This window comes from Microcaecilia unicolor, chromosome 4 (genome assembly GCF_901765095.1).
Source record: "Microcaecilia unicolor chromosome 4, aMicUni1.1, whole genome shotgun sequence".
NCBI classification, from domain to species: domain Eukaryota; kingdom Metazoa; phylum Chordata; class Amphibia; order Gymnophiona; family Siphonopidae; genus Microcaecilia; species Microcaecilia unicolor.
Genome location: NC_044034.1, coordinates 13,742,435 through 13,755,305, shown reverse-complemented (window position 1 = coordinate 13,755,305; position 12,871 = coordinate 13,742,435). Strand labels below are relative to the sequence as shown.

General features: G+C 45.7%; 1 protein-coding gene across 2 annotated transcripts in view; it reads left to right on the top strand.

Annotated features, from left to right (window-relative positions):
• LOC115468331 (short transient receptor potential channel 2-like) overlaps positions 1–12,655 on the top strand; it is a 32,223-nt gene extending 19,568 nt beyond the window's left edge. Inside the window, exons 7-10 of one of the 2 annotated variants that reach the window (XR_003941847.1) lie at positions 2,840–2,936; positions 4,202–4,347; positions 10,941–11,348; positions 12,302–12,655. Coding sequence is in view for 1 of the 2 variants with exons in the window: in XM_030199972.1 (XP_030055832.1) it covers positions 2,840–2,936; positions 4,202–4,347; positions 10,941–11,161 (464 nt within the window). In the remaining variant the exon portion in view is untranslated. Of the gene's footprint in view, positions 1–2,839; positions 2,937–4,201; positions 4,348–10,940; positions 11,747–12,301 lie in introns of those variants that run through there. The other variant, XM_030199972.1, reaches the window with a different exon arrangement.
• The last annotated feature ends 216 nt before the right edge of the window (positions 12,656–12,871 follow it).

The following is a 12,871-nucleotide window of genomic DNA, read 5'->3' as shown; positions in this document are numbered from 1 at the left end:
CAGCGCTGCGTAACCCTAGTAGCGCTCTAGAAATGTTAAGTAGTAGTAGTTTTAATCGTTTGTGCTTCCACATTGAATAGAACATTTTCTTTGTTACAGAGTTTACTTGACTGTCGAGGGTAAGGTTGCGATTGAGTGTGACACCGGCGTATTTTCAAACTGTCCGAGGTAGGGAGGGTATGTCTTGGAGTATAAATTTCTGGTCACCGTGGGATTTGCTAAGTCTTGTCTTCTGCTCAAGCAGGCCTGAGCTTAGAAGTTCTTGTCAAGGCTGACAATGTCTGAGCCATGGCTGCATCTAGAGCCCACTTGAGATCAGCCTCTGTGGAGATTTCCAGAGTGACAGCATGGACTTCCCGTAATTGTATGGAAAGGGAGTCCCAGTGCAGTAGTAGATTTTCTGTCCATTCGCCGGAGTCTCTTTGAAGTTTAGAATCCAACTCCTTTTTCTCATAGGGCAAAGTTATCTCTAGCCCTTCCAACCAGAAACACCACAAAATCTGCACGATCATACCTAAACCTCCATTACCCAAGCAGCAAAGGACTCAAGTACAAATCCACCTATGCATCCAGCTTTTCCTACTCAAGCGCACAACTATGGAACGCATTACCAAAAGCAGTAAAAACTACGCTCGATCACCTAAAATTCTGGAAAGCACTAAAAACAGACCTGTTCAGAAGATCATACCCCACCGACCCAACATAAAAATACCTGGATACCTGCGACACAACTTAACCAAAGACCATAATGGACATATCCTAACTCTTCCTCTCCCTCTCTAAGTTCCCCCCAATTGTACCTACCATACATGTACCTCATTCTACCACAATATCACCTTGTATTTGTTCAGACTGGAATCGGCTAACGCCATTTACGGTACCTTGTAAGCCACATTGAGCCTGCAAAAAGGTGGGATAATGTGGGATACAAATGTAACAAATCCTATATAATAAAATGCACCTCCAACATTCTGAAGCTGACTGCATGGCTGAGGCATTCCTGCTCTCTGTATCCATCTCCTGAATTGACATCACGTACGTCCGGGTTCGTCACAAGCAGAAGTGACCAACCACACGAGGTTTCTCGGCTTCAGAATGTTGGAGGTGCATTCTATTAAATAGGATTGGTCAGTTCCTTGAAGCACAGCCAGAGCTCAACGTCCTGCACAGTAACGCTCAGACACCAGAGAGAGGGGGGGGGGGGGGGGGTATCTCTGTCACACACACACTCTCTCTCTCACACACTCTCTCTCTCACAGTAAATGTCTTTCTCTATCACACTCTGTCTCTCACACACTCTGTCTCGCACTGTATCACATTCACTCTCTGTGTCACACAGTCACTCACACACTCTCTTGGTCTCATACACTCAGTCTCACAGAGCGTCTGTGGCTCACACACACTCTCGCACACACTGTATCTGTGTGAAACACACTCTCTCTCACACTGTGTCTCACATACGCACTTGCACACACTCTCATTCTCATAGACACACTTGCACCCAGACTCACTCTCTCTCTCTCACACACACACACTCGCACATTCACTCTCTCCTGTGGCATGTGAAGTTTGCATTGCTTTTGTACATGGTTTACCAGTTCAGTGGGTAACAGGTTCCAGTTTGCTGCTTTCAGTTCACAAAGAAACTTCTAGTAAATAAAAGCATGAGAGTAGAAGAATTCAGTGATGTGTGTTGTAGTTCTCTGTCCTGTCCGCACCTCGAATATTGTATTCAGTTCTAATCACTGCATCTCCAAAAAGATATATAGTGGAATTAGAAAAGGTGCAGAGAAGGGCAACGAAAATGATAAAGGGGAAGACTACCCTATGAGGAAAGGCTAAAGCGGCTAGGGCTCTTCAGCTTGGAGAAAAGACGGCTGAGGAGAGATATGATAGAGGTCTTTAAAATAATGAGTGGAATGGAACGGAAGATGTGAATTGTTTACTCTTTCCAGAAATACTGGGCATGCAATGAAGCTACAAAGTAGTAAATTTAAAATGAATCGGAGAAAATTTTTCTTCACTCAACATATAATTAAACTCTGGAATTTGTTGCCAGGGAATGTGGTAATGGCAGTTAGCTTAACAGGGTTTAAAAAAAGGTCTGGACAGCTTCCTAAAGGAAAAGTCCATAGACCATTATTAAAATGTACTTGGGGAACATCCACTGCTTATTTCTGGGATAAGCAGTATAAAATGTTTTGTACTTTTTTGGGATCTTGCCAGGTACTTGTGACCTGGATTGGCCACTGTTGGAAACAGGATGCTGGGCATGGTGGACCTTTGGTCTGTCCCAGTATGGCAATACTTATGTACTTAAAATAAGTACATAAGTAATGCCACACTAGGAAAAGACGAAAGGTCCATCGAGTCCAGCATCCTGTCCACGGCAGCGGCCAATCCAGGCCAAGGGCACCTGGCGAGCTTCCCAAACATACAAACATTCTATACATGTTATTCCTGGAATTGTGGATTTTTCCCAAGTCCATTTAGTAGTGGTTTATGGACTTGTCCTTTAGGAAACCGTCGAACCCATTTTTAAACTCTGCTAAGCTAACCGCCTTCACTTTCTCCGGCAACGAATTCCAGAGTTTAATTATGTGTTGGGTGAAGAAAAGGTTTCTCCAATTTGTTTTAAATTTACTACACTGTAGTTTCATCGCATGCCCCCTAGTCCTAGTATTTTTGGAAAGCGTGAACAGACGCTTCACGTCCACTTGTTCCACTCCACTCAATATTTTATATACCTCTATCATGTCTCCCCTCCTCTTGCTTTCTTGTCAGACACACATGGATCTTGATTGGGGGATCTCCTCACTGTCCTTGCTTTGCTCTTTAGGCTCCTGTTCCGAGTCCTCTGGGGCTCCACCTGTGAAGAAAGTCCAGCAGAATCCGAGTGGAGAGAGGAAAGCGAGACAGCAAAGCAACACAGGAAGGTAAACTGATGAAACAAATTGTTTTCCATATGTAAGCTGAATCTGATTATTCCCCTCTGGAGACCTGCTGCAGCAGCAAAGCTCCTAACTCTGTCATCTTGAGTATCTGCTGCCCCCAGGGGCATCCTTTCAGCTTCCAGCCTGCGCTTAAAGGGAAAGTAACCTATAGCTTATCACCTAGCAGAATTATTAAGCAAGGCAGTAACAGCTAGAATTTGCTTGGGGGCTGGGGTTTCACTCTTTTTGGGTTTGTACTGGCAAAAGTAGTATTCCGATTGTTCCATTCTTGTAGAATTTGTCCGAATACGGCCTGCAATTCCATTCTTAAAACAGTTGATTTTTTACAACTCGGACAATTTTGTAATGCTGGGATATGTAGTGCTAGTGTTTGAGTAGGAGACACGGTTGTTTGGTTTTTTTTTAAATGTTGAATTCTGCCTTATTAAGGTATACACACAACCTGCTTCTGCACTATAATACATTACAAATAGTTTTTATTAAAATAAATCACAGTCTAGTTGGAAGGTATGTTCTGTGTGCCCGTTTAGAAGATTTATTTATTTAGATTTTGCTCACACCTTTTTCAGTAGTAGCTCAAGGTGAGTCACATATCTGTACACTGGATATTTCTCTGTCCCAGGAGGGCTCACAATCTAAGTTTGTACCTGAGGCAATGGAGGGTTAAGTGACTTGCCCAAGATCACAAGCAGCAGCAGTGGGACTTGAACCAGCCACCTCTGGATTGCAAGACCAGTGCTCTAACCACTAGGCCGCTCCTCCACTCAGATATTAATAGATCTCGGATTTAGTTTCATAATTACACTTTTGCTCTGTGCCAATTATTTATTCATTTAAAATTTGTCTCGCACCTTTCTCAATGTAGCTCAAGACAGGTTACATTCAGCTACAGTAGGTAATTTCCTGTCCCTGAAAGACTCGGTGTAAGTTTGTACCTGAGGCAGTGGAGGGTTAAGTGACTTGCCACAGTGGGTTTTGAATTGTGGCTTCCTTGGTTCTCAGCCCACTGCTCAAGCCCTTAGGCTACTCCTCCACAGTGGCTTTTTCTTTGCCAGGGACGTGTGGGGGGGTATAGTGGGGGTTTACCAGCTTCAGGGGTTGGCCTTGTAGTGGCAGTTGCCCTCTGTCATCGGATCCCTAGCACATCACGATACACCTAAGGCCCTGAAGGTGAGGAAACCTCCTGAGCTGCAGGTCACACTCTGTAATGCACATGCTGGACTAAGTTGCTGCCCTTGAAACCACAGGTCTGTGTCTCGCACATCCTCTGGACTCAGACGGGGGAGAGGAGGGCGAAGGGGCCAGAATGGCGTCTCACGGATGAGAAGATCTACTACCGTGGGAAGCAGCCCTGGTGTAGGCGAGGAAGCCGGAAGCTGTCCTATCTGTGGAGGTGAGTCTAGCAGCTGAGAAATGGTTTTCACCTGGAATGACGCCTCAACATACTTATATCCTGCTGGATGAAAGTCTCCTTCCCCTTCCCTCCCCCTCCCAGATACCTCTACTACTTTAGTCCCTCTGTTGTCCGAATCTCTTGGGTGTGTGACTTCTCTTTCCTATTGAAAAATGCAGTTCCTTTCTTTTTTTTTTTTTTAAATTCTTTATTTATTAATTTTAACATTCATAATATATACTTATGAGTGAAAATACACCAAAAGAAAAATCATCATTCAATATGCAAATATAATCGACCTCAAGGGTACTCAACTATCGCCCACAAATTTAAGTAATTGATCCAAGAAAAAGGAAATATCTATACTTAAATCTTAAGCAATTTCACAAAAGGGGGGAAAAAAAACCAGCTTAATTCCTAAGTGGGTTACTCTAATCTGCCAAACAGTGTTACATATGAGACTAAACCTGTACTCTGACCTCTTCTCTGCTTATTATAAAGTCCTCCAGCTGTTTTGGTTCAAAAAATTGATATTGTTTAAGTTGAAATTTTATTCTACATATACATGGGAATCTGAGAAGAAAGTCTGCCCCAATTGCTATTACCCTAGGGTGTAACAACAAGAACATCTTAAGTCTCCTCTGAGTTTCCCTGGATAAGTCAGGAAATACTCTAACTTTTGAACCCAAAAACAGCGAATCCAAGTGTCTCAAAGAAAGTTTGAGCACAGCGTCTCTATCTATTTCCAACGCAAATGTGACCAGTAAAGTGGTCCTTTGGGTTATAACCTCAAGAGAAGACTCGAGGAATGCCGTGAGATTCATTGCATCTTGCCTCTGTAAATTTTCTGGGATATTCCCATCCACTTGTATATAATAAGCACGGGTTATAGGTGGCAATGAATTCTCAGGCATTCCCAGAGTTTCTATTAAATATTTTCTAACCATCTGGATTGGAAGTATTAAAGGGGATCTAGGAAAATTTATGAAACGTAAAGTCAATCTCTCTTAGAATAATTTTCCAAATGCTCCAGGCGTCTTAAAGTGAAGTTTTTGTCCTTAATTAAAGTTTGTTCCACCAGTGCAAGTTTTTCAGTTTTTTCTGACAATTTCTTAACCTCCGAAGCCTGGAGTTCACAAGTTTGTATTTGATTTAACGCAGTCTCCGAAAGTGCTTTAATTGTCTCCATATTTTTCAAAACTAGAGCTTGTAGTGCAGATTGGGTCGTAGAGGTTAAGTCCCATAGTGACTCCAAAGTCACTACGGCAGGTTTCACTACCATTCCCACTAAAAACTCCGGAAGAGGGGCCTTGGAGGCTTGCTCCAGGATACTCACGGTTTTAGAAAGAACGTGAGTAGATGATAGTCCCGGTCCCTCCTGCTTATCGGCTCCAGATGTCCTCTCGTGCTGGCTCCCTCCCTGTTCGCCTTGTATTCCTCCTAGGATTGCAGCGACAGGGCTCGCACTTAGAGCTTCTCTTCCGGGTTGTGGAGGTGCCGCACGCTCGACGGGGCTCAGGGAAGCCCCGTCTCCACTGCCGTCTAGCGTCAAAGCGCCAGCTTCGGCTGAAGGAGTAGACGCCAACTCAGGAGCGGAGAAAACTCGGAATTGCTCCAGCGTCGTCTGGAGTAGCTGGGGCGTTCCGCCCGGGACATGGGGAGCCTCCCGGACTTTGCCTCTCCTCTTCCCCATCGATAGATAGGTAAGACGCTCTCACAAGAGTCAGCTGCTGCAATCTCTGAGTGTGTCCGCTTAAGCTGCTCGAACCGTCACCATCTTGGATCCCAGTTCCTTTCTTATTTGTAATTTTTTGAACTGTATGTGGAAATGGATAGGGAGCCAACGAAGTGACCTGAGGAGAGGGCTAATATGAGCATAGCGACACTGGCAGAATAAAAGTAGAGTGTGCTTTAGACAAGGAAGCAGGGCTGTTATAAAGCAGTACACGTGCTTAAGAAGTTGACACTGCAAGGGAGCATCGACTTTATTACAATCCGCATGTAGCTGTTCTGATTTTGAACAGAGCTGGAGCAGAGGTTATAATGTACGTGTGGATTTTGTAAAGTATACACACGGATTTAAAAATGTTTGAAAACTTAAGACAGCCCTAGTGAGGTTGTATGTTTCAAATGAATCCCTAATGCAAGGCCTGTGGGCTAGAGGCGGCCCCTGTGGAGTGGCCCCTGCTGTCATTCTGCTTTTCCCTGCTGGATGCAGCCACAGCCTTGCATTGAAGAACAGTGTGCTGGGCCACTTCCTCCACCGGCCAGCAGGCCAGTTCCCTCCTCTGTTGTCCTTCCATAGCCGATGACCTAATGTATGTTATAATCCAATTATCACCCAGGAACCTTCAAGCAATACCATAATGTATTCTTCTTTACCATGTATGTATGCACATGGGATATATATATATATCATGAACTGTTACTACTACTACTATTTAGCATTTCTATAGCGCTACAAGGCATACGCAGCGCTGCACAAACATAGAAGAAAGACAGTCCCTGCTCAAAGAGCTTACAATCTAATAGAAGCTGTTCCACGTATGTGATGTTCCATCTAGGTTGCCATGTATACATGCACCTTAACGCAACACCATTTGTAATTTTGTTACCCGGAAATGGCAACCGCCACTACGGCAAATGTAAGCCACATTGAGCCTGCAAATTGGTGGGAAAATGTGGCATACAAATGCTACAAATAAATAAGTACGTGGCTGCTCTGCAGAGACATCCTGCCTGCCTGGTTTGAGTATTCACAATGCATGCTTGCTCCTGTTCCCCCATCCCTGCAGTCGGCATCTCTCTCATATCCTTCTCCTTACCTCTCTTGTTACCGCCTGCCATCCTTCAAACCTCCATGTCTTTGCCTGCAGCGATTAAGCCAGGATGCCTCTGACTGACCCAGGGGCCTTCCCTCTTCCTTGTCCTGCCTCCTCTGATGCAACATCTTGTTTATATGTGGGTGGGATGCAGCAGAAGAAGAGTCTCGGGGGAGGCGGTGGCCCCAGAGGCAGCCTGGGTTAATCACTGTTGGTGAAGACATGCAAGTTCGTAGGACTGGAGTAGGGGAGATGCTGGACCCTGGGGGGGGGGGGGTGGGGAGGGAAGAGGGAGATACGCTGGACATACAGAAGAAGGAAGAGTGAAGGTTGCCAGACTGGGGGAGAACGGAGAGAGGGAGATGTGTGGGCTTTGAAGTAAGAGGTGCAGATGGAAGGGAGGAGGGGGAGAAGCTGAACACAGGAAGGGACAGGGACACAGTGGCAATGCTGGAAAAGGAGAGAGGGAGATGGAAACAGAGGGTCAGCGCTGGACACAAGAGGTAGGGTAGGGACACACACACACACAATGGCAGTGCTGGATAGAGGAGAAGGGAAGAAAGATGAAATACTGCACATGGATGGAGGGGAAGAGGAGAGCTAGCAAAAGCTGTAAGTGGATGGGAAGGAAGAGGGAAGATATGGAAAACTAGATTTGAGAAGGAGACAGAAAAATGGAAGAAAGCGGAATGTGAAAGATTGTTGCTAAAAATGGATGTAGAGTAGGAAGTGAAGAAAGGACAGGAGGCCATAGAAAAAGTTTCCTGCTGACCGCTCTTCCTTGCAGATCACTGCCCTCTAAGCAGCACTGCTGTGGAGCTCTGAGGGCAAGTATTCGAACGTCTGCTAAACATTTCAGCAGTGATCTGTGGGTTCGTTTTTGCAGCTATGACTTTTTTCAGAGCCTTGACTTCAACAGTTCCATGTAGCTTCCATTTTCTTAACAGTGTTTTTGACAGTGGAAATTGCCTTCTCTCTCTGTACCAGTGAATGATCTTTATTTACAAATGCTTAGACTGCTATATAGAAAAGACCGTGGCTGTTGAAAGTAGACAGAACAGCAATCACAAGCTAAGACATTAGAAGGGTCAGAGTATTGAACTGCGCAACTGTCTTTACCTGAATTGTAGGCCTAAACATTATTGAGCATTATTAACAACTTAAACTGGTAATGAATCAACTAGAAAGGTGTCCAAACTTTGCACCTTTCAGAGTTGCTTTTATTATTATTACTAGACTTTGAGCCCGTAAAAACGGGCTATTATAGGAAGGGGGGGGGGGGGTTGAAAGGCCCGCCCCCACCGCCAAGTTCGCCGCTGCCCCTCCCCCTCCGCGTTCGCGCCCCCCCCCCCCCCCCCCCCCCCCCCCCCCCCCCCCACCGAGCCGTCACCACCCACCTTCCACCCGGCCGGGCCCTCGCTCCGCTATTGAAACAGTGAGGGTCCGGGAACGCAGCACTGAGCTCTGCTGAGCTGCCGACGTCGGCCTTCGTTCTTCTTCTCTGCCTGTCCCGCCCTCGTGTGACGTAACGTCGTCGAGGGCGGGACAGAGGCAGAGAAGAAGAAGGAAGGGCGATGTCGGCAGCTCAGCAGAGCTCAGTGCTGCGTTCCCGGACCCTCGCTGTTTCAATAGCGGAGCGAGGGCCCGACCGGGTAGAAGGTGGGTGGCGGCGGCGACTCGGGTGGGGGGAGCGTTAGACGGCGGTTTCCCTCCCTCAGCATTAATGCGCAGTACAGACCCTCTGTGTTCCGCCCCCCGTCATCACGTATTGACGTGGGGGCGGGGCAGAGAAGGTCTCTACTGCGCATTTGCGAGTGAGTACGGTCACTCGCCGTTTATATGTTTGATTATTAGCATTTGTATAGCGCTACCAGACGCACGCAGCGCTGAACACCTGATACAAAGAGAAAGTCCCTGCTCAAAAGAGCTTACAGTCTAAGTCATACAGACAAACAAGACAGGTACGGGTGAGGGAAGTAATGGGTGAGAAGGGAGGAAGGGACAAGGGGAGGGCAACTGTGGCTAGGAGCTAAAAGCAGCAGTGAAAAGGTGGGTTTTCAGCATAGATTTGAAAACAGGTAGAGATGGAGCTAGACCTATAGGTCCAGGAAGTCTATTCCAGGCATATGACAACATAATTCTGCAAATTTTAATGCATAACTGTTTAACATAACATTGTACCTTTATGTTATCTTCTGTTTGTTCGTTTCCAAGAATCCTTAAGTAATTTAACCAGGGCTAGTTAAGTTTCTACCCACAAACGTGTGTAGGTGTGAATTTGTGTGAGAGGGTTTGTCTGCTATGCAAAGTCATTGTACAAGGCCGTTTTGTAAAGGTATATAAGTACCTGTGTTGCTTTATAAAATAAATGGCTTTTTTGACTTCTCGCATACGTGCCCTGTTTATGAAATTGGCTGCCACCTGTGTACAGTGACCAGCATTTCTCCCTTTTTCTCCTGTGTTCTGCTCCCTTCCCCTGTTTCTAGGTCAAGCACTGCATTTCTGTATGTGACCGAGAGCACTAGCTGACAATTTAGCTCTCTCTACTACTACTACTAATCATTTCCACCATACACAAAAAGACAGTCCCTGCTCAAAGAGCTCACAATCTAAATATGGAATGTTGCTAGTGGAATAGCAACATTCCATGTAGAATCTCAAATAGTAGCAATAGAATCTCAAATAGTAGCAACATTCCATGTAGAATCTCAAATAGTAACAACATTCCATGTTCCACTGCACTAACCACTAGGCTACTCCTCCAATAGCAACATTCCATCTAGAAGCCTGCCCTTGCAGATCAGCAACACAGCCGCGCAGGTTTCTGTGAGTCTGACGTCCTGCACGTACGTGCAGGACGTCAGACTCACAGAAACAGAAGCCTGTGCGGCCGTGTTGCTGATCTGCAAGGGCAGGCTTCTACATTACTACTACTTATTTCTATAGCACTACAAAGCATACGCAGCGCTGTACACCATACACAAAAAAGACAGTCCCTGCTCAAAGAGCTTACAATCTAGATAAGACAGGTAAACAGACAGAACAATAAGGGTAAGGGAATAAAGAGGTGAGGATAAAAGGACAGGGCAAGTGAGTAGTGGTTAGGAGTCAAAAGCAGTGATAAAGAGGTGGGCTTTAAGTTTGGACTTGAAAACGGCCAGAGACGGGGCTAGACGTACAGGCTCGGGAAGTCTATTCCAGGCGTGAGGTGCAGCAAGATAAAAGGAACGGAGTCTGGAATTAGCAGTAGAGGAGAAGGGGACAGACGAGAGATTTATCCACAGAACGGAGTACCCGAGGGGGAGCGTAGGGAGAGACGAGTGGAGAGGCACTGGGGAGCGGCAGAGTGAATACACTTATAGGTCAATAAGAGAAGCTTGAATACGGAAACGGATAGGGAGCCAGTGAAGTGACTTAAGGAGAGGGCTAATGTGGGCATAGCGACTTTGGCGGAAAATGAGTTGCGCAGCAGAGGTTTGGATTGATTGAAGAGGAGAGAGATGGCTAAGAGGGAGGCCGGTGAGTAGTAGGTTAAAATAATCAAGACGAGAGGTGATAAGAGAGTGGATAAGGGTAAGCTGTCTCCCCTGTTTCCTCTCCAGTGTTATTGGACAGCTGTCCATTTTTCATACTTCTTCGCAAGTTTGTTTCTGGCCACTAGTCATAGCTTTTGAGTATCTTTCTGTCTTGCCTCTGTACAGCCTTTTAGCTATGTGATTGATATATTTTTAGCTGTGAGTAATCCTGTGTCTTGTCTTTCCTTGCCCACAGATTGGTTCCAGCTGGATTTCCTTCCCCTTCATGCTTCTCGCTGTGGAGAGGTAGAGGATCTTGAAGAGTCGTCGTCGACGTCCTCATCAGAGGAGGTTCTGCACAATGGTGACTTCAGTTCTTCCTTCACGGAGGAGACTCGCTTTGTCTCGTGTCCTCTCTGTGGCTTTCGGTACAGTGCCACACTGATCGAGCAGCATGCCAGCACATGTGGAGAGTAGGAAGACCCTGCAAACCCCTGCCACCTCCTCACTTTGGGTTGGATAGGACAGAAGCATCACCTCTGATAACCGTGGGTGACGTCTCAGAAGTTTGCACTGTTGCCACTGTTTACGTTTCTCTGCTGACTCGGATTTTCCAAACTCCAAACATAGCAGAAGGCCTGGGCATGACCTTCTGAATATGAAGGTGGCAGTGATGATATTGTGTTTTTTTTAATGCTTCCTTAGTCCAGTGTCACCAGCCAGACTCACCCAGTTCTGGTTTTCTGATTTACATTTTGGTCTTGCCTGTAGCAGTGGTTTCAATCCTTTTTTAAAATGCTATAGTACCTCTGATCCTGGTTTATTTTGTCGTGACACACCACCGCCTTCCTTCTCTTCCTTAATAATTATACTAGTTATTTTGATAACCCTGCTGGCTGTAGGCAGTGGTTCTCACTGGTGATAATTCTTTAGTTACACTATGTCCCTGTCCTGAAGAGCTTACTACTTACATAGGTTCCTGAGGGAATGGGAGAGAAAGTGATTTACCTAAGGTCACCATGAGGCCTCGTCACTCCACCTTCTGCATCATCAGTATTCCCCCTCCCCCCCTCATTCCCCGTCCCCGCTGGCATTAGCACCTTCTCTTCCCTTCCCTCTGGATGGCCTCCAGCCGACAAGGGAAATCAAGCAAATGGGGTTCCTTACCTTCTGCTGTCACCGTCTCCTTGGCCAGCTCGTTCTGATGTCGGAACAGGTAGAGTTCTGTAATCTTGTGAGACCTTGCTGGCTTCATGCCTTCCAACTGCAGAGAGCAAAGGAAGAGACAGCAGCAGGTAAGAGTGTCATTTATAGATTTTTCCCTAGCAGCAGGGGCCTGGGGAAAAAGAGGAAACTGAGACCTTAACTGCCAAATGATTGTGGTACACTTGAGGCTGGAAGGCTCTGGTCTCAGGCCCAGCAGCAGACTGCACTGAAAGGGGAGTAAGTCAGTCCTTTTCTAACAGGCACATAAGTTAACTCCATGAAATGTCGACTGCACCTGGATAATAATTTGTATCTTGAAAAGCGCTTTCCCTGTTCCTGTGGACAGAATCCACAATGGGGATGCCAGTGGGGCACATGCTAATGTCACAGACTTTTTTTTTTTTTCTGCAGCTGCTGGTCCAGGACCAGCCAGGATCTCTTCAGAATGAGATGACTTTGGTCCCCGGGTTGCCGCTTTCATCGGAGCAGCCATTGGGGCCCAGACGTGCTTTTTGAGCACAAGAGCTTCCCTATTAAAAGCAACTAAGGAGACCATGAACTGTAATTCTTCTTTCAACTGTACTCGCTTAGCTGCTGCCTAACCTGACTGGTCTGCTACTGTATATTCCATGGTTTGTTTTATTGATTTATAGTCCACCTGGACCAAGGTGGATCACATTTTATACATATATAATCATAAACAAAACTAAAACATCACATACAAAAGTCAATGGTGTATCCTGACTACATAAACTGAAATAAAAACAGTCCTATCTTTTACATATTTGGTTGTATTCAAGTGAGGCACTTTAAAGCATTAAGTACAAACTAAGACGATGCTGGGACCTTTAGACTAATTTATTCAAACACAATCCTGGTTTAACTTATCAAAATTTCCCACTAGTACAATAATAATTTTTTAAAGGAACAACGTACAAAGACACATCATCTTTATGCATTTATAGTCAAGATCGAGAGGAG